Below are 22,252 nucleotides of genomic sequence, written 5' to 3'. Positions count from 1 at the left end.
AGTGCCCAGGGTGAGTTTTCATCAGGCCCATTGTATCGCTCTATTCTGACAGTCTCGTCCCTCCAACTAGACACAAAACGCCATGGTAAACCAGAGCTCCCCAGTGGGCTTCCTCCTGCTGGGCTTCTCTGAGCACCCACACCTAGAAAAGATCCTCTTCGTGGTTGTCCTGTGTTCCTACATCCTCACCCTCCTAGGAAACACACTCATCCTCCTGCTGTCCACACTGGACCCCAGGCTCCACTCTCCAATGTACTTCTTCCTCTCTAACCTCTCCTTCTTGGACCTCTGCTTCACCACAACCTGCGTCCCCCAGATGCTGCTCAACCTCTGGGGACCCACAAAGACCATCAGCTTCCTGGGATGCTCTATACAGCTCTTCATCTTCTTATTCCTGGGTACCACAGAGTGCATCCTCCTGACAGTGATGGCCTTTGACCGCTATGTAGCCGTCTGCCAGCCCCTGCACTATGCCACCATCATCCACCCTCGCCTGTGTCGGCAGCTGGCCACTGTGGCCTGGGTCATTGGCCTGGTGGAGTCAGTGGTTCAGACACCATCCACTCTTCGCCTGCCCTTCTGTCCGCACCATCAGGTTGATGATTTCGTGTGTGAGGTCCCAGCTTTGATTCGACTCTCCTGTGGGGACACCACCTACAATGAGATCCAAATGGCTGTTGCCAGTGTCTTCATCTTAGTTGTGCCTCTGAGCCTCATCCTTGTCTCTTACGGCGCCATCGCCAGGGCAGTGCTGAGGATAAGCTCTGCAAAGGGGCGCAGGAAAGCTTTGGGGACCTGCTCGTCCCACCTCATTGTGGTCACCCTGTTCTACAGCTCAGTCATTGCTGTCTATCTGCAGCCCAAAAATCCCTATGCCCAGGAGAGGGGCAAGTTCTTTGGTCTCTTCTATGCAGTGGGCACTCCCACGCTCAACCCTCTCATATACACCCTGAGGAACAAGGAGGTAAAGAGAGCATTGAGGAGGCTGCTGGGGAAGGGAGTGGAGCCCAGCTGACACAGGCTCTGTCAGGATGCTGAAGAAAGATTCTGCAGCCTTCATCAAAAGGTTTACGGTTTCCTCCCTACCCTGCCACTGTAGTGGATGACAGAATTTAAGAGAAAAAAATGAGAAATTCAGTAAAGGAGTTTAATTGTGTGAAACATTACCACATGAATCAAATGTAATACATCCATGTTTTTCCTTTTTTTGATTTTTCTTTGTTTTGTTTTTTGAGAGACAAGGTTTCTCTGTGTAATCTTGACTGTCCTGGACTTGCTTTGTAGACAAGGCTGGTCTTGAACTTACAGAGATCCTCCTGTCTCTGCCTCCAAAGTACTGGGATTAAAGGTGTGTGCCACCACGCAGGCTTTTCCATCCGTATTTTCATTGTATCAATTCCCCTCTGTCCTCATCTCACTGATTTTGTTTCTAATTCCCTTCCCTTGCCAACGTGTCGCTATTTTTAGTTTTTTGCTTTTTTAATTTAATTTAATTTAATTTAATTTATTCAAAACAGGGTTTCTCTGTGTAGCCTTGGCTTTCCTACACTTGCTTTGTAGACCAGGCTGACCTCAAACTCACATCGATCCGCCTGGGATTAAAGGCATGCGCCAACGTTGCTATTTTTTTTAAAAAAATTATCTAACATTATAGCTGTGTGTGTATAGGCGGATGTCTGAGGAAGCAGGAGCTACCCAACATGGCTGATTAATTTGAACTCTGGTCCTTTGAAAAAGCACAGATGCTCTTAATGCTGGGCCATCTCTGTTGCCCTTTGTCACAATTTTTTTATTCCTATCTCCCATCGTATTTTTGCTGGATCTCCTTTGAGTTTCCTTGTAATTCTTTATGTCTCTTGTATGTTCTCTTCCTGTTTTATCCCCCCCCCCCCCCCCCCCGCAAAAAAAAAATCAGCAAGGGTTGAGGGAAAATTGAAACTTAGTTCAGAAACTCAACCGAAAACAGTGTTTGGATGTTTGCCTAAAATCTACACTGAGACTTGCAGTCAGGCCATTCCCGAATGTATGCTGCTGGTCCCGCACCACAATAAAATGTTCCAGTATCCTTTTCTTGATGCCTGAACAAAGCCTTGGGAAGCAACCTAAAACGCTGTTTTAGCAATCCTGCTCACTAACAGAACAATTTGAACACTGGGAGTTTGGTGCCATCTACTGGCCTTATCTGGAACTACACTGATATACCAAGTTACCTAAGTCCCGTCTCTAAACAAAAGGACACACCAGGGCTTCTGGGGGTAATTAATGTTGTAATTGATGTAATATACTTATGTCTTGTAATGTCCCAGGTACTGTTTACAGTATTTTAAACCTTTAACCCATTTCATCCTTGAAACTTTTGCAATTAATGTAGTTAATATAATGTACTTACACATGACTTGTGATGTTCCAGGTACTGTTTAAAATAATTTACACCCTTGACCCATTTCATTCTTGTGGTATTATGAAGCTTTTTGTTTGTTTTTCTTTCTTTCTTTCTTTTGTTTGTTTGAGTTTTTCTTTTCTTTTTTCTTTTGAGACAAGGTTTCTCTGTGTACTCTTGGCTGTGCTTGATTCACGAACTAAGAGATCCACCTGCCTCTGCCTCCCTCCTTTCAGTGCTGGGATTGCAGGCATACGCCACTAAGCCCACTCAAGTATTATGGAGCTGTTTTTAGCTTTTGTTTGTTTGTTTGTTTGTTTGTTTGAGACAGGGTTCTCTGGAACTTGCTCCATAAACCAGGCTGGCCTCAAACTCACAGAGCTCCATCTGCCTCTGCCTCCGGTGGATCTCTGTGATCTTTGTGAGTTCGAGGCCAATCTGGTTTACAGAGAGTCCAGGACATCGAAGGCTACACAAAGAAACCTTGGGGGGAGGCAGGGATGGGGAGGGTTGCCACCGCTGCCCAGCGTGGAGCTTTTTCAGAAGCAACTACTAAGAGTTCCGATGCCACCATCTCTCAATGCTCTCTGCCAGGACTGGCAGCCAAGAGGGCAGAATACAGATCTCAGGCTCTTAGACTTGCCTCGATACAGAGCCTTCCTAGCCCAAGGGAGAGGCCTCGATTCGTCCTCCAATCAGTCTTAACTAGATGTGTCCACACTGAGACTTGCCACCCTATAGAAAGTTCTCCAAATGTTTCAAAGCACGTGGTGAGAACGTCAGAAACAAAGGAAAACTCTGGCAAGAAATTTGAGCCTGGGGGTTTGACTCTCAGTGAGACAGCACCAGCACAGTAGACAAGTATCTCTTCTCCCTGCAGTGACTTAAAATCCTCATCACTAATCCTTGCTGCTTTTCTAAGTCCTGGGAAAACATAACTTCTCGGTTTGCCCTCTCTCTCCCATTCTTGGTTATTAGCCACCCAAAGTTCTAACCCTGCTTGCCCCGACACTCTGGGCAGTTTCTCTTTCTCTGAAGAGCCGTACCCGTACCACACACCTCCCATGCAGCTTCTCAAACAACCACTGCTGAGCGCATGCTTTCTAGGTCTGACTCAGAGGGAGCCTAACCCTAACCTTCTCATAGCTCTAAGGGTTTGGCTTCAGTCTGTCTACCTGCCACAGAGAGCGGATCCATCCCCCTGGCAGGGTCCAGGTTCTGACCGGACCGACTTCCCTCAGCATGGCAGGAGAGGCCCGGAAGACGCTGGGACTTCTGCCAGGCCATGGACTCTGGGTCCCCAGGCCCACAGGGTGAGGAATCCCCGGACTCCCTGGCGTCCGGGCCTGCGTCTGGGCTCTGAGTTCCACCCTGTGGAGCCCTGGGTCCCTACAGGGGGAGACCCTGGTTGTGGTGTCTGACACAGTGAGGGGTCCCCGGCCGCCCGAGCGCCCTTACCTGGGTGGGAACTTTGAGTTCCATGTCATGGAAGTCTGAGCCTCCAGGGGGGACATCCTGTGCACAGTGTCCAACAGGGTGAGGGGCCCCCGGCCTCCCGAGCACCCTGACCTGGGTGGGAACTTTGAGTTTCATGTCATAGAAGTCTGGGCCTACAGAGAGGAACACCCTGTGCACAGTGTATGACAGGGTGAGGGGGTCCTTGGACTGCAAAGTGACCGGGCCTGGGTCAGAACTTGAGTTCCACGTCATGGTCTAAAACAAGTTGGCAGCTGTGTTGGAGTCTGTCACATTGGCTATAGATAAGCGTGGCAGTGGTTCAGGAGTAACAAATGTAGTATTGGCATGTGTGTTCCCCGCCTCATATGTTTTTATGATTGGTAATTGAGTATTGACATCCAATGTAATAATTTTAATATTAGTTGGAATAATTGTGCTTTGGATGTCTGTTGTTTACTACTTTTGTTTATGGTTCCTGTGATGTTTCTGGACCTTGGTACTCTGATAGAGGTTCACAATTGCTTGAAGAAATTAATAGAGCGTTAAGCAGACAAAATAGAGCAATCGATTTAAATATTGTGGGAGTCCTAGCATTATTATCTTAATTGCTATGGCTACCACTGCTGCTTTGGCTTCGTCACAGTCAGTCCAGACAGCTACTTACATTAACGCTTTATCAAAAAATGCTTCTCTAGCTTTAAGGAGTCAAGAAGATGCAGATATTAAGTTAGAATTAAAATTGATTATCTTATATGATATGGTCTTATATTTGGGTGATGAGATTCAAGGGTTAAAAATACGTCCTCGCTTGGAGTGTCATGCAGAATATAAATGGATTTGTGTTGCAGAAAAAAAAAAAGTGACAATTGCCACAGACCACCCCAGCCGGGCATGGGGTCCCTGGGATGAGGGTCTGTGAAGACTCTGTAACTAGACAGATACTGTTCTTGTCACCATCCAGAAATTTACTGTCCTGAGGTTTGACAAGGCCAACTTGACAGGGAGGTAGTTACAGTCCTGTTTTTACGCTAGGAGTAAATTCATATTCTCTTGGCTTGGAATGCATGGGTCAGGCCGCTGTCCATTGGAACGGATCCTTTCTTGTGTACCCCTGGGGCTGGAAGGAATCTCTGGGCAGGTAAGACTTGTAGATCGTATAATTCTCGGTGCACTCAGAGAGAAAACATGGTTTCTCTGTTCTTTCATAAATCTTTGTAGAGATGTGGACAGTGATGCCACCTGCCGCATGGTACCTGAGCCTAAGCGTATAGACAACTACCGTAATGGGGAGCTTTTCTTTCTGTTCCAAGAATCCTCTGGTTCACATTATGCATAATGTATAAAAGCTCTAAGAGAAATAAACTCGGGGCTACAGTGTTTACTGTGAGTACTCTGAGCACTTGTCTTTTTTTCCTATATCTTTTCTGTCTTTTTCTATGTGTTTTTATTTTCTCAGCCTCTCGCCCCATATCCAGGTGCTGGTCGGCATTGTCCAGAATGGCTGTGGCCATCAGTGTAGCTAAACCTGCTGAAACCAGAGAGAAAGTGGGTGCTGCAGAAGCATGGCAGGCTGTTCTGCTGCCTCCATGTCCAGAGAAAGCTCTAGAGCAGGTGGCCTCTGTCTGAGAGAAAGACCAGCACCTAGAGGTTCAGTAACCTAATGGTTTTGGGTTCACTTTAAGTCAGTTTTGTGGGTGTTGTGAATGCTTAGTGCATGTAATCTCGGTACATAAAGTCATAGGCCTGGGATAACATCTGACAAGATGACACATTTCTTGCTTGAGTTTTCCTTGGTTGGTTCTTCGTTTAAATTTTAACCTTAACCCTAATCCTTAACCCTGAACCCTGAACTCTGACCCCTGACCTCTGGACCTTGGACCTTGGACCCTGACACTAACCCTAACTCTAAGAACCCACCACACTGATTTCCACAGAATTCATTTCAGTCCATCAAGGTTACAGCCCACCATTTCCATTGAAGTCACTGAAATGAGAGGTTGAAACAGCTGGTCACTTTGCATTCATAGTAATGATGCATAGAGTGAGGATTTACTAAACCAGGCTTGCCTGTTCCCAGGTTTGTTTTAGATAAAGGTTATTAGTATTTACTATTAATTTATAGATTATTATGGCACTTACTTAACCCACTATAATATCAATAAAAGACAGATACCTGCTAGATTTTTAATTATACCTATACACTGGAATGGGACAGAAACTACCCTCCCCCCTTAAGCTGTCTTTATATCTCCCATCCCCACATCCCATGCTACTTGCTTTAATTATTGCTATCTGGGCTACTTCCCATATTTCTCAAAACCTCCATAAATTCTTGCACATTCCTTCCATCTGGGCTGCTTCTCTCCACTCAGTGATCCTCAGAGAATGCTCCTCCCTAGTCACATGTTTCTTGTTCACTCTATCCCATGGCAGCTCTGCTTTCTTCTTCCTCCTCTCTTCTTCCTCCTGTAATCATCTGTCCTCCAAGCCTGCCCACCTCACTTCTGGCCAACCCAGTATGTAGGCAACTTTATTTAGCCAATCAAGGATAATTTGGGAGGCAGGTGCATAGCATCACTTTGGTTTCATGAAGATTTGCTCATAGAACAGTAGGAATCTTGGAGGACAAAGTGCACAGGTTGGATTCTTTAACAATTCAGGACTCCCTGCCTAGGGAATGGTCCCACCCACATTTAAGATGGTTTTTCCACATCCAACCATGTACTACACGCCCAGAGGTCCATCTTCTGGTGCATTTGCTTGCCATCTGCAGATTCTTTTGTAAGCACATGTTCCCTGTGGTTCATTTTAGGCCTATATATAGTATGGAGTTAGAACTTTTATAAACAGTAGAAATAGTTAAGAATATGGCATATTCTTCCATCTCATTAGGGAAGTTTGTGGACTGTGCATCTTTCTTCTACGGTGAATGGATTCTGTTTTATAAACACGTATGCACCACGGCTCAAGGCATAAGCACACACTTGTCATGGCCACCCCAGCAGGTTAGAGGTAAACAGGCAGAGCTGCCCTCAGCAGGTTAGAGATAAGTGGGCAGAGCTGCCTTGTTAGGTTAGAGATAAACGGACAGCGCTGCTCCAGCAGGTTAGAGATAAACGGGCAGAGCTACTTCTCTGACCCATGGGAGCTAAGCTGCCCTGTGATTAAACTGCCCTGTGGTTCTTGGTTTGCACTACAGTTCAGGCCAATCATGCTTTCTGCAAGCAATTGCTAATTTAAGAAAAACAAACACTCTTTAATCTCGGCTTAAACAAGAAAATGTTTAAGATGTGGTTCTGTTACATCTGTTGAACACTGGGAAAGAAGAAACCATTTCCAATTCTCTTTATAAATAGTAATCACATATACTTATGTACTTCAGAAAATAGATACATAAGTTTAAATATATGCTGGGATTAATATCTTAAAAGAGCTAATAAAAACGGACATTTCCACATTTATTTTGAAACTTATCATCTACATGTACATGTATCTAAGGAGCTTTTTGACCAGGCTATCATCTAGTTAAGTAGTTGAAGGGACTTTCAGTTAGTGGAAGTCCCACTGAGGGCGGGTAGGGGAAATCTTCCATCTAAGCCTAGGTTCTTTGTAATGAAACAATATGCCACATTCTATCAAGAAAAGCAATTTATTCGATACCAAAAAACTCTCAAATTCAGACAATGGAGCTATTCATCGTAAAAGAATAATTAAAACAAAGGTGCTGTGTTGTTCAGTATTGAAAAAATAAAAATCATATAATTTCTGACTTCTAATTGCTCAGAAAGAAAAGAAAATAGAACTTCTCATTAAAGAATTACTTTAATGTGCTAATGTCCTTGTTTTTATATCTTTAAGTTTTTAGGGGGCTTGTCAACAGAACTCATTATAAAGAATAGTAAAATGTGTAATATACAAGCCAATAGAGTACTGTAAAAAGAAACTACAGGTGGCTCAAGGTTCTAAAACGTAAAGACACACACTCTTCTCTAGGGTATACATTATATACGCTATATTCTAACACGACTAAGAGAAGCAACTGAATTAACTTTAGCACAAAATTGAGAAAAATAACAAGCTATAAATAGACATGACTACATTGAAACACAAGGCTGGCATGGACACATGCACCTGTCTTAGGAGGAATAGACAGGAGCACTGTTGCAAGTTCAAAGACAACCTAACCAACATGGTGACCTTGGGAACCAACAGGAACTATTATAAATACACTGTTTAAAAAAAAAAAAACCTAAGCTAAAAAATAAACTATGTGATAAAAGTCACTCTAATTTAAATCAGAAGGAAAATAATTGCAACTGGTATAGTGAGCAACAGTTAAATGTATAGTGAACTCTACAAACTGATTAAAATAGTGACAAATAAAACAAGCTATTATTAAAAAGTGAAATTGCATATATTATAAACATGGTAAGAATTTTAACTTTGCAAGTATTAAGAGATATGCAAGTAAAGTACATGTTAGCTGTCAGTTTCCATAATGCTAAAATTTTTAGCATTCAATGTTGAGAAACATTTGTTTGATATACACAAATACCATATGGAACCATAAATTTTAACTGTGAGGAGATAATTAGAAAATAATTTGAAGTATCATATAATGTTCAACTTTGCAGAATGCTTTACATAAACATCTGACTTGGATGATGTCTCTAGGACATATGAATGCATTTATACATCCTGTGGATATATTTGCATATTTATCCATAATACATCCATTATATCTATACCTACACATCTACAATACATCATAATAGATATGAAGTATATACACTAGAGACTTAAATGTAGAAATAATTTTAAAATTTTCCCATTGTTTCTGTGTAGCCTTTAATCTACAGTGAACTGGGAAGTAGCATTTCAGGCAGAATTGACAAAATAAATATATAATACCCAGACTTGTTCTGAAAATAGAGATGGAAAATACTACTATTTAAAAGTTTTCTATTGCTGTGTATATTCACTCTTTACTATTCCTCAATAAAAAGAAAACTAAATTCTGAACACCTTTAAAATGCTGGCTTAGATATGCAATCTTGGCACTTGGGAGGCTGAGTCAGAAAGACTGCTAATAGTTAGAACCTGGGCTATATAGGGAAACACTGTCTGAAACGTTTAGTTAGACATGCTTTTTTTATTATTTTTATTTTGAGTTTATAGTCTTTCTTTCTTTTTCTTTCTTTCTTTCTTCTCTCTCTCTCTCTCTCTCTCTCTCTCTCCTCTCTCTCTCTCCTCTCATCCTCTCTCTCTCCTCTCGTCTCCGCTCTCTCTTCTCTTTCTGCGCTCTCTCTCCGCCTTTCTCTCCTCTCTCTCGTGGTTTTTGGACAAGGCTTCTCTGTGTAACAGCTCTGGCTGTCCTGGACTCACTTTGTAGAACTGGCTGGCCTCAAACTCACAGAGATCTTCCTGCCTCTGCCTCCCAAGTGCTGGATTTAAAGGCGTGCACCACCATGCTACTGGTGATTTAAGGTATAAGTACAGCATTTAGGAAGTACCAGAAACCTTCAAACACAAGAATATTTCATGTCTGTGAAAAACTAAATTTCAACAAGAATTAGTTATGTAGTGGATGTAAACATGTTTTTGTTTTGATGCCAAGTGTAGGATGTGAAACAGATTTGTGTGAGTGTGTGTGATGTTTGGCCCATAGAAAGGGAACTGCCTCATGTGGTGGCATGGTCTTTGCCAGTTGAAAATCATCCTGTCACAGACTCTGGGAGCCCCCAAACCAGAGGCTGTGCTTCTAGATGCTCTAAGAGAGAAACACTCCAGAGAATGTGTCTAGGTTCTGGCTGATGCAGTTACAGTTGCTTTTGCCAAACTTTTGGATTTGCTGTTTAACAGGTCTGCTGGAATCCTGAATCACTCCCAAGGAACTGAATCTATAAAGGTCACTTCCACTGTCCTCATTAAACTTTCTCTCCTATCCTAGGTAGGTGGGCTGAATAGGAGGGGGGGGGTATTGAAGAATACCAAATAAAATAGATCTTTAAAAGATCAAAGTCTACATAGTTATATTGAGTTGCTAAAGATTAAATCTTTCCCCAAATGCAGCTATTTTTAGAGCAAAGTGTTTCGTTTTCCTTCTTTAAACAACTAAGTAGAATTTGATCAGTTGCAGTTATGCCTCCATCAAGTGGCATAAGTATATTGTAAATATTTACACATTAATTTCTATATTAGTGAAACACCTGAAGTGCAGACTGTACGAGAATCACCGTAGTTGTTTTGGGGTATGAGCCATCGGTGTCACCACAATTTATCTGTTGTTATATAGGGAAGGAACAATATTTTCTGTTGGTGATGACTTTCACTTAAGTAAAACCCCTAGTGAATCAATTCTGTTGAGTAAGAGTTTTGTAAAGTCGACTGAAGCAAGCTTGGAGTATGCTCTTCTAAGAAAGACCCATCCTCCACATCTGATTCCTTTAAGTTTTTGTAATGTAGTTAACCTTTAATTATACCAAAAGGGCTGACAGAGGACTTTGGAGGGAGAAGCAGAATTGTCTTTGACTATTTCTACCCAAATCAAAACAAGACCATTACTGTTGCTAGTCTTCCTCTTTCTTTGCCTTAACAAACTCATATTTACATTTTAAATTAGGAATTATTTGGGCTATTTAAAATGGTATAATATACAGTTTAGGATTTCTTTAAGACCTCTCTTCTAGTCCTCTCTTGAAGACGGCTCACCCTCTGCCCAAAGCCAATCTGAGCCATTCTGCTCTTAACCCTGAATACTTGTTCCTACCTGAACCATCAGGGTGTACTAAGGGGAGATAAAACCCTGCAAGGAAGCTCATTATGACAGGAAACAAATGACTCATAACAGCATCAAGAAGTCCCTGAAACTGACCAGATTCACTAAGCTCTTCCCTTCGATGGAGCATAATAACAGTAAAGACTGCTGAAAGACAAGCCCAGCTCCTTGGAAGAAGCAATGACCAGCCAAGTTGTCTGAAAGAACTGAGATGCACAGAAGAGGCTCACACCAACTGGGCTGTCAGGAAAAGACTCTCTCCAATTTGTCTGCAAGTAGTTCGGTGAACTCAGGCTTCTGTTTTCATGGGCTGTTAGCCACGCTGGAGTGGGATTTACTGATGCAGCTGTCTTTGAGTCATTTGCTTTTAGTGATTGGTCTCTCACTGAACCTGCTGTTTACCATCAGTAGAATGGCTGGCCATAAAATCTTTTTAAATTTTTGCTGTTGTTGTTGTTGTTTTTATTTATTGAGACAGGGTTTCTTATGCCCTCAAACTCACAGCAATCTGCCTGCCTCTCTGAGTCCTGGGATTAAAGGCGTATACCATCTCACCAGGCTGGCCATAAAATCTGAATAATCCACCCTTTTCTGCATCCCAGTGCTTGGCCTTTTTACAAAAAGGTATTTAGGATATGAACTCAGGTACTCAGGCTTGTATGACAAGAATTCTATGGACTAAGCCATTGTCTCAATGTTAAGATTTTCTTCTAGCACTATATGTTCTTCTCAGAGTAATGAAGAAAATTAACTGCTAGTTGAGGGATCATTCACAAGCTTAGATAACAGTGAATACATGAAGATAACTGTGAACTTTTTGGTTAAAGTAACTTTTATTCACCTGATTTAACTGTCATCTTGGAAGGTTACTGCATCCATCTGCTAGGCCTAGTCCTGGAAGCCTCTGTACAACCTAATCTAGGCGTAGAACGTTTTCAGCTTCTGAGACTTCTGAATAAGCTCACCTTTTCCACCTCCTCATGAATTCCAGCTGGCTGGTTCAACTCAGCTGTCTGGCTCAAAACTCCTCTCCAAGCTGACTGATTCAAATTGGCTTCATTTGGTTTCTGACCGAATTGCTCTGTTTGGCCTCACACTAACTTTGGGAATCTGTTCTCATCTGGCTCTTCTCCTTTTCTGGCTCATTCTGTCTTTACCTGTGTCTAGCTTGTTCTCTCTCTGTAACTGTCCCAGTAAAACAGCTTCCTCTCTCTCTCTGTGCCACCGTCTCAAGTAACTTCCCTTCCCTCTCTCCTCATGAGAGTTGGGCGTCTCCTATTCTGTCAAATCTTTCTCTGATTCACCACTTTGTCACTCAAGTAGACATCAATTTCAAACTTGGGTGCTTCCTTCTACAAACTAACTTTCTTTCATTGCTTGGGATTAAAGATGTGTATGGAAGATGTGTCTATATTCCAGCCAGAGGGACTAAAGGTGTGTACTAAGGTGTGTCTGTATTCCAGCCACAGTAGCCATGTTGATGGACTAATATCTCTCTACAATGTTGTCTGAAGTTTTATTTTTGAAAAAACTGAATTTAACAAGTATGCATTCTTAGTGAAATTTCAGAGCCATTAGTGTGTTCTCTTCAGTGAATACTTTTAAAATTCTATTTGATTGCTGTTCTACTTGGAGTCCTGGATGGTACAGATTAAATTAACATGATCCCTGATGTTGAGAACCTTCACACCCCTGACACTTTGGTTTCTTTTGATAGGAAGGCATGAGGGTGATAACAGATCCACTAAAAGCTAAAAGTGAGTCAAGAAAATGTTTTGCTTAAAAGACAGATAAGGGCTCCTCCTATAACATAGATGGAAGAATTATTGTGTAGACTTGCTGATGCTTGAAGTTTCTTTAATCACACTAAATAATTTAAAAACTTAATATAATAAATAAAAATTAATTTTAAATACAGAAATGATATTGAAAAGAAGCAGAGGAAATCCCCAGGTAGAAACAAGTAAAATATTCAAAATCAGCATAATGAGCGAAGACAAAACTCAGTGACCTATGAAAAAGACAGAATTAGGTAAATTCCCCAAGGCCTATGTGGTTTAACGTGTACCAAGATCCTAGGCTTAAGTCTGAAGTCTGATGAAAAACTAAACTTATAAGTTAATCCTGTAAGTGAAAATCCAGTCTATACCATAGCAACTAGAACACTATTCACAAGACACTGACCCTGAAGAAGCAGGTCCACGAAAGTGTTCTGGGGAAGACACAGACACGAGAAACTGACCCTTGAACTTTGCTGGGGTGTTGTGTGGTTTGCATTAACCCGTCTGTGGAAAATACCATATGATAAATTCTTAGTTTACTGAAACCCTTAGAACTGTGGGGGGGAAAAAACCCAAACCTGCTCTTATCTCACACATACCTCTACAAACCTGTACACATAAATCTTGTGGAAACAACTTCATAAAGGATTAGTTCATAGTAAACTTTTATAATCCTAGAGAGGAGACAAATATTTAGAAAAGAGAGAGAAATGGGATGCAAAGGAATAGAATAAAAGAAATGCAAATGATAGAAAAGTAACAGATTCCTTAAGGATATTTCCAATGTTTAAAAAAATAAAAACCATTGTACAATAATAAGACATGGTGAAAATGGTCAGATATGTTTTAAATACTTTTAAAAATTACGGGTATGCATGTGTTTCTGTGTGTGGATATGTGTATGTATGGGGACAGCAGGTGCACATGGAGACCAGAGGTTACAAAAATCCTGGAGCCAGAGGTCCAAAGAGCTGTGAACCACCTGATTCGAACACTGAGAACCAAACTCAGGTTCTCCAAAAAGACAGCACGAGCTCTAAAGTGGCAATCCATCTCTCCAGGCCCGATCATACATGTTTGAGAAACAAAATTGAAATTCTAAAAGTTAAAAATATGATAATTCATATATTTAAAGCCAATAATACTACATAGTTAATAAAAGACTTGCTCCAATTTCATAAACAATAATCAAACAATATATATTCATATATATATCTGAAGTAATTGGTTTTGGACATTAAATAATTATGTTCACTGAGAAAAGTGAGTTAGCTGATCTCTGTAATAATCCCACTGTCAACTTAGTGGCAAAATTTGGATTTCAGAAGAGGAAGAAAACTCAAACAGAGTACAGGGGACTTCTGAGCTGCAAGATATTGATAACCTTGTCTGTGAGTCTAGGGTAATAAGGATTTTCTGGCTGGGTGTGGTGGCTCACGCCTTTAATCCCAGCACTTGGGAGGCAGAGGCAGGCAGATCGCTTTGAGTTTGAGGCCAGCATGGTCTACAAAGTGAGTCCAGGACAGTCAAGGCTACACAGAGAGACCCTGTCTGGAAAAAAGAAAAAAAATCTCAGAAGTCTTTCTATAAACAGCTAACCTTGTGCTAGTGGTGATATAAAATTCAATAAAGAACCCTTGGGATAATGGAAAAATCTACAGTAGCAACAGTGTAACACTGAAGATGTTTGGCATATGACAGCCCCAGAGGTCCAGACACTATCTGACTACCTGAGTCAAGAAGACAAAGCTGTAGCTGATATTTTTATCCATTTAAAAAGATGTTGACTCATTTTAAATTTAAAATATTAACTGCTTCCTGCTTAGGTAGTGGGATTCTTTCCTTCTTATGCTTTTCATATCCATCCCCACACGGCCAAACCAAAGTCCAGTTACACAGGCTACTGTGGGTTAGACCTTCTGGTCCACATAAGTTAGTCACTGTAATGTTCTCTGATGTTTTATCATGCCTTCAGGTTTGGTAGGTCTCTCCAGCTTCTACACTATACTTGAGACATAAGTCATTCTTTTAAAAAAAAATGAACTCCAGTATGTATAATATATTATGCATGCTGCCATTTCTTCTAAGTTCATTAAAGACTCCGAACTTTGAGAAAATTCATCCCTTGTCTGATGTCTCATTGACCCTTAGTGTCTGTGAATTCCTCATGTCAGGATTTAAGAAAGCTCAGATAAAAAGTACCCAGAAAAAAAGGTGTACCTAATATTAAACATATATAGACTTTTGTCATTATTCCTTAAATAATAAATATTTTAACAATTATTTACATAACACTAAATTGGGCATTGCTAATAATCTGTAGATGCATTTAAAGTATATGTGTGATTATGAGCATGTACTATATGAATACAAAATGGTTTTCTCTAAGAAGCTGAGCTTCTGATGGTTTTGGTGTCTTTGGAAGCATCCCTGACAGGTACAGACAGATGACCGGACTCACCTATACACAGGTCTCTCTTCACGAGGAACCATTTTGTTCTCTGAAGAACATGTGCCCCACTTTATCCCTTCCAAGCTCCTAATTTATTTTTTAAAAATTAAAACACTTTTTACTTTTAAATAAAAGATATGAAATCTTGCCACTTGTTTGCTTTTTTCAAATTTCAATATGTTTTCAGAGTTTAAGAACTTAAATTTAAATGGAGCAGGTCATAGTCATCTGTTTGAGGAACAGAATAGGGAAGAAAACAGGGAAATTACCATAAAGAGGTCATTTATACTCCAAAATAGTATTTAGATAAATAATTATAAAGATAAAAATAAAAACTGATAGATGATTGGGGAGAAAAGTATAAATAAAAATTCATAATCACCACAAAATTAACATTTATTTATTGTGTGTGTGTGTGTGTGTGTGTGTGTGTGTGTGTGTGTGTGTGTGTGTGTGTAGGTCAGTTGGTTCTCTTTTTCAACTGTGTGGGTCCCAGGATCAAACTCAGATCATCAAAATTGTTGAGAAATGCCTTTGCATGCTGACCTGCCTCACTAGTCCCTTGAAGGGCAGAATTTTGACATGTATCTTTATAATTTTTCTTATAAACACAGGCTATTTTTTCTAACTTTAAATTAATACAAGTATGCTATTTGACTTTCAGCACTTCAGAGTGGTGTCCTCTTAGTGAGGTAGAGATTTTTAGCTTCATTTAATAGATTTCCAAAATGGTATTTTTTACCAGTTTTGAGTATTCTGACCATGATAGATCATGCTTATATTTTTCTGATTATTCATTTTTAACCTACTGTTTGTGATTTACCATGGAACCTTGGTCCTCTCCATTATATGAAAGTCTATGGCAAACTGCAGCTATTTAAATTCATATTCTTCTTCTTTTTTGACAACAATACCTTATTATATAGTTTAGAGAAAGTCAGCATTAGCTATATATATGACTAAAAATACTTATAGGTAAGCAAATTTTAGTGTCTAAGTAAAGGAAAGTCAAAATATAAAGACTGGCATTGTTTTTACTTATACATTTATATTATTCCATTATGTTTATTATTTTTATTAATTATCCAATATTATTATATTATGTCTGTGGTAGAAATGAGGATATTTTGCCTAGTGGCTTGTTTGCCACATTTGAAGCCATCTCTGTAAGGAGGTTCTTTGATGCTCATCATCTTCTCTGAGGTAGGCTGGGTGTTCCCAGGAGTTAATCTGTGTCATTGTCAGTGAATCTTTAAAATACTAAAAACATTTTTAAATGCCATATTCTGCATGTCTCTGAGGTTTTTGAAGACCTTATCTAACTATCCTACCTTATCTTTCTATAGAATCATATCTATCTGCTGCACCTAAGATGTATATTCTTGTGATAAAAGTAGACTAGTGATTGACATGACCATGCTTGTAGATCTGCATAAGAGCAACAATTAGTAATTATGTGATACAGTCAATACTAGGCTGTCTTGAGATCTTCTATGTCAATGTCATTAATCCCAAATGCTTTGACTTAGCATAAGGCAGATTTTTAGAACAAGGGGCAAAATCAGCCACATTCCTTGCTAAAATGGTCTTTAGGACACTCACTAATAGTCTTCCTCTCTGAAAGTTCTTAAATTTGGCCCCCACAGTTAAAACTGCCTTCAACACTGTCTTTACGACTTTTGCCAGGATGGCCCTAATATTAAGCCCTTCTTAAAGTGCCCAACTGCTTTTCTAGTCCAAAATACTTAAATCTTGCATATCCCTCCGTCAAACAGTATGGTCAGGCCTGCAATAGCAGTACCCCAGTCCCTAGTACCAACTTCTGTCTTGGTCACTGTTCTATTGTTGTGAAGAGACACCATGACCAGGGCAACTCTTTAAAAGGAAATCATTTGCAGGGGCCTATGGGTGACAGACAATCTTATTCACACCACCAACATAGCAAAGAAGCACAGCAGACAGCAGTGAGGATGGTGCCCGGATCACAGCAGACAACGGTAAGGATGGTGCCCCGGTCACGGCAGACAGCGGTGAGGATGGTGCCCGGGTCATGGCAGACAGCGGTAAGGATGGTCCCGGGGTCATGGCAGACAACGGTAAGGATGGTGTCCCGGTCACGGCAGACAGCGGTGAGGATGGTGCCCGGGTCATGGCAGACAGCGGTGAGGATGGTGCCCGGGTCATGGCAGACAGCGGTGAGGATGGTGCCCGGGTCATGGCAGACAGTGGTGAGGATGGTGCCCCGATCACGGCAGACTGCAGTGAGGATGGTGTCCCGGTCACGGCAGACAGCGGTGAGGATGGTGCCCAGGTCATGGCAGACAGCGGTGAGGATGGTGCCCGGGTCATGGCAGACAGCGGTGAGGATGGTGCCCCGATCACGGCAGACAGCGGTGAGGATGGTGCCCGGGTCATGGCAGACAGCGGTGAGGATGGTGCCCGGGTCATGGCAGACAGTGGTGAGGATGGTGCCCCGATCACGGCAGACAGCAGTGAGGATGGTGCCCGGGTCATGGCAGACAGTGGTGAGGATGGTGCCCGGGTCACGGCAGACAGCAGTGAGGATGGTGCCCGGGTCATGGCAGACAGTGGTGAGGATGGTGCCCCGATCACGGCAGACAGCAGTGAGGATGGTGCCCCGATCACGGCAGACAGCGGTGAGGATGGTGCCCGGGATCATGGCAGACAGCGGTGAGGATGGTGCCCCGGTCACGGCAGACAGCGGTGAGGATGGTGCCCGGGTCATGGCAGACAGTGGTGAGGATGGTGCCCGGGTCATGGCAGACAACGGTGAGGATGGTCCCCGGGTCATGGCAGACAGCGGTGAGGATGGTGCCCGGGTCATGGCAGACAACGGTGAGGATGGTCCCCGGGTCATGGCAGACAGCGGTGAGGATGGTGCCCGGGTCACGGCAGACAGTGGTGAGGATGGTGCCCGGGTCACGGCAGACAGCGGTGAGGATGGTGCCCGGGTCACGGCAGACAGCGGTGAGGATGGTGCCCGGGTCATGGCAGACAGCGGTGAGGATGGTGCCCGGGTCACGGCAGACAGCGGTGAGGATGGTGCCCGGGTCATGGCAGACAGCGGTGAGGATGGTGCCCGGGTCATGGCAGACAGTGGTGAGGATGGTGCCCCGATCACGGCAGACAGCAGTGAGGATGGTGTCCCGGTCACGGCAGACAGCAGTGAGGATGGTGCCCGGGTCATGGCAGACAGCGGTGAGGATGGTGCCCGGGTCATGGCAAACAGTGGTGAGGATGGTGCCCCGATCACGGCAGACAGCAGTGAGGATGGTGCCCGGGTCATGGCAGACAGTGGTGAGGATGGTGCCCGGGTCACGGCAGACAGCAGTGAGGATGGTGCCCGGGTCATGGCAGACAGTGGTGAGGATGGTGCCCCGATCACGGCAGACAGCAGTGAGGATGGTGCCCCGATCACGGCAGACAGCGGTGAGGATGGTGCCCGGGTCATGGCAGACAGTGGTGAGGATGGTGCCCCGATCACGGCAGACAGCAGTGAGGATGGTGCCCGGGTCACGGCAGACAGTGGTGAGGATGGTGCCCGGGATCATGGCAGACAGCGGTGAGGATGGTGCCCCGGTCACGGCAGACAGCGGTGAGGATGGTGCCCGGGTCACGGCAGACAGCGGTGAGGATGGTGCCCGGGTCATGGCAGACAGTGGTGAGGATGGTGCCCGGGTCATGGCAGACAACGGTGAGGATGGTCCCCGGGTCATGGCAGACAGCGGTGAGGATGGTGCCCGGGTCACGGCAGACAGTGGTGAGGATGGTGCCCGGGTCACGGCAGACAGCGGTGAGGATGGTGCCCCGATCACCGCAGACAGCGGTGAGGATGGTGCCCGGGTCATGGCAGACAGTGGTGAGGATGGTGCCTGGGTCATGGCAGACAACGGTGAGGATGGTCCCCGGGTCACGGCAGACAGCGGTGAGGATGGTGCCCGGGTCACGGCAGACAGTGGTGAGGATGGTGCCCGGGTCACGGCAGACAGCGGTGAGGATGGTGCCCGGGTCATGGCAGACAGTGGTGAGGATGGGCCCGGGTCACGGCAGACAGCGGTGAGGATGGTCCCCGGGTCATGGCAGACAGCGGTGAGGATGGTGCCCGGGTCATGGCAGACAACGGTAAGGATGGTGTCCCGGTCACGGCAGACAGCGGTGAGGATGGTGCCCGGATCACGGCAGACAGCGGAGAGGATGGTGTCCTGGTCACGGCAGACAGCAGAGAGGATGGTGTCCTGGTCACGGCAGACAGTGGTGAGGATGGTGCCCGGGTCACGGCAGACAATGGTAAGGATGGTGCCCGGATCAGGGTTCTGAGAGAATACATTGTTTAGACACTTGGTTAAGACCAAAGTCAGAGTAGGAGACAAAAACTGCACTGTATGTTGCGGATATTTGCCATCCAGAATAGTCTTCAATGACATATTTGACATAATAAACAAACGTAAAGCTGCCTGTGAAGCTGAGTTTGCTATCTTTACATTGCAAGTCTGCATGTAAAAGCACATCATGAACAACAACTGACTCTGAGCCTAGTGTCCCAAGTAAATAAAGGAAACTTTTACCTCATCTCTAATATAAAACTTGACTCCAACTGGGCTCATCCTAGAAAGGATAATCCAGAGTCAGTTTACAAAAGCATAAGTGTGAAAAAAACTACTGTTTGGTAGAACAATTAATTTCAAGATATGAGATTGAATATATTGAATATACTGTTAACTAACTAATATAGTTCATGGGTCCTGGATTGAATTTACTGTTTTAAGTGCACTCAAAGGATTAACAACCTGTGCAGTGATCAAACCACCTTTAAGTATATAACTAAGACCAAATTTTAAACTGATGTACATAAACTAAAATCTTGTAATTCCAGTTACTGACTGATAATCTAAAATCTTGTGGAATTTGAATTTTCAAATTGAATTTCAAAATTTTAACAGCCAGGCAAAGAGACAGGAAATATAGTCCATTTTCAGGAAATTAGTCAATCAATTAAAACCTGCTAAAAGCTGAAATAAATGTAACTGAAGTCTTCAAAATTAACACAAGAGGTAAGAGAACAAAAAAGATGTCTGAAGAAACAGGGGCTTCAAACTTCAGTGACAATCAACATATTTTTAAAAGCTCAACACCAGGCGGTGGTGGCGCATGCCTTTAATCCCAGCACTCGGGAGCCAGAGGCAGGTGGATCGCTGTGAGTTCGAGGCCAGCCTGGTCTACAAAGTAAAGCCAGGATAGTCAAGGTTACACAGAGAAACCCTGTCTCAAAAAACCAAAGGGAGGGGGAAGCTCAAGTAACTGTAGAAATCCTGCCATGGTGTGATGGCTCACATCTATAATCACAGTGTGTGGGAGGCAGAGGCAGAAGATTTTCATTTGAAGTCACATCTGAGCTATACAGAGAGAGCACATCTTAAATACCAAAGTAGGGGAGGGACAAATTATAAATCAGCAATAGACATTTATGTACAGAGGAGGAAAAATATGAGTGACAGCAGATTTACTATAAGACAATGAGAGAAAGAAGACAGAAAGGTTTTTTTTAATACAGAAAGAATAAAGTATCACTCTAAATTTCCAGTGAAGTACATTTTTAAAATTAGGATATATTAAATTAGAATTATTCCATGGATATAACCTCCCTGCAAACTAAAGAAATACATTGGAAATGGTTCCAAAAATATGTGTATGTTTTGTAGTAGTTTATCTTTTGGGGGGGGGAAAAACCTAACAGTGATACGTTCTACAGTTGAAAGGACCTTTTAGAGTCCAGCAGAGAGGACTGGATTCCAGATGAGAAGGACCAAGAGGGACAGGCGCTTCTGGACGTAGTTGCAGCCTCTGGACAATTGAGCAGAATGGCCCGTCCACACACACCTTCTGCTTTGACTGAATAAAAGTCTCTTTGTGGCTGACACTGATGAACAACAGCTGGAGTTTTGACCCAGCGCCATATGAAAATGGGATATGTGGCCTGCAGCACGCCATTGCTTTTTTCCAATTCTGAAATGCAAAGTCTGAGTATAAATAGTGAACAACTTACCAAATCTAAATATTGGTTTATTAATCAATGCATTGGCAGTTCTTAAATGCACTGATGTTTTCACTCTAGTTTGTGTATTTTCTTGACAGTACAAAGTGGAAAGAAAGCCTTTGGATTTCCTTTTCTTGCCCAAAGAGTAAACCAAGGACAAAACTGACTCTTGGAAAAACTGTGGTGTTGGGATTAGCAAAACTATTAAGACTCAAAGGATTCAGAATTCATGATTTCTACAACATGTTTGCTCATTTCGCAAATGCAGAAGAAAAATGGTAAAGTGACAGTTACCTGGCCTCTGACCTCTGCAGGAGCCTGGAGTCCCCGCCGGGGTGTTGGCGGAAGGCAAGGTTGGTGCAGACACCCTGGCTGCTGTGGTCCGGTTGGCTGCTCACCTAGCCACAGAGCCTGAATGAAGCCTGCAGCTGCCCAGCAACCCACAGACTGTTGGGGTAGGCAGGGCTGCCTCACTACCTTTGAGATCAGGCTCAAGATTCCTTCAGGCTGTTAGAAGAAGATACCGTGACTTTGAGTGGCTTTGAAGTGAATGAGAGAGAGAGAGAGAGAGAGAGAGAGAGAGAGAGAGAGAGAGAGAGAGAGAGAGAGAGAGAGAGAGAGAGAGAGCTAGCTTCCTTTCAGAGGAGACAATGGGATATTTGATGACAGTTTAATGGTGCAAAGTAAACAAGGACTGGACCAGGTCATCCTCTGTCCCAGAATGAGTGCTGTCTTCACATGTTTTTTAGAGGATGAAATAATAGATAAAAGCTACTCTCCGTCTGAAATAAGGCATGCCTGCGTTTGGCAAGACGAGGCAAAAAATGAGACCATTAATGATTGATCTGCATCAATGAAGCTGTAGCTGAGGTAGCTGCACGGACAGTGATGTAACATGCCTGGGTATTCTAACACTCCGCGCTCCCTTTCATTTCATTTCGTTTGTTTTGGCAGTTGACAAGTTACTTTGCTTTAGTGAAAACTCCCTCACTCCAGCCTCTAAGTAGCTTTTCCCTGCTGTGTCCATGTGCACACTATAAGGTCACAAGCCCCGTAGAGCCTGCAGTATCTTGACTCCAGTTGCTGATTGGTCTTATTTGCAGTTTCTGTGTCATGATTGCTTCTTGAATCTGATTGACTAGACTGTCCCCACAAATGTGTGATGTCACCACTTGGTCCTAATTTATGTGCAGGAGCACGACACCGTGTGTCTCCAGCGCCACACATACGGGGTGTACTTTGTGCTGAATGTGTCTTCCTTCTGGCCTGTATTCCCTTCACAAGGGAGATTAATGAGGGAAATCTTTACATTCTGTATAAAAGTGCAATCAAATCTATATACTAAGAT

The 22,252-nt window shown here is 43.2% G+C and overlaps 1 protein-coding gene across 1 annotated transcript; it reads left to right on the top strand.

The window, feature by feature from the left end:
• LOC127191052 (olfactory receptor 2H2) lies at positions 1–1,015 on the top strand. Its single transcript, XM_051148288.1, has one exon. It carries the CDS (start codon positions 83–85, stop codon positions 1,013–1,015), a length of 933 nt encoding a protein of 310 aa, XP_051004245.1. The 5' UTR covers positions 1–82.
• Positions 1,016–22,252: the final 21,237 nt, after the last annotated feature.

Source organism: Acomys russatus, chromosome 6 (genome assembly GCF_903995435.1).
Source record: "Acomys russatus chromosome 6, mAcoRus1.1, whole genome shotgun sequence".
NCBI classification, from domain to species: Eukaryota; Metazoa; Chordata; class Mammalia; order Rodentia; family Muridae; genus Acomys; species Acomys russatus.
Note: the sequence above shows the minus strand (reverse complement) of the source record. Positions and strands in the feature narration are given on the sequence as shown.

Coding starts and splice junctions, on each gene's coding strand:
- LOC127191052 (XM_051148288.1), top strand. CDS start 83: ATGGTAAACCAGAGCTCCCCAGTGGGCTTCCTCCTGCTGGGCTTCTCT.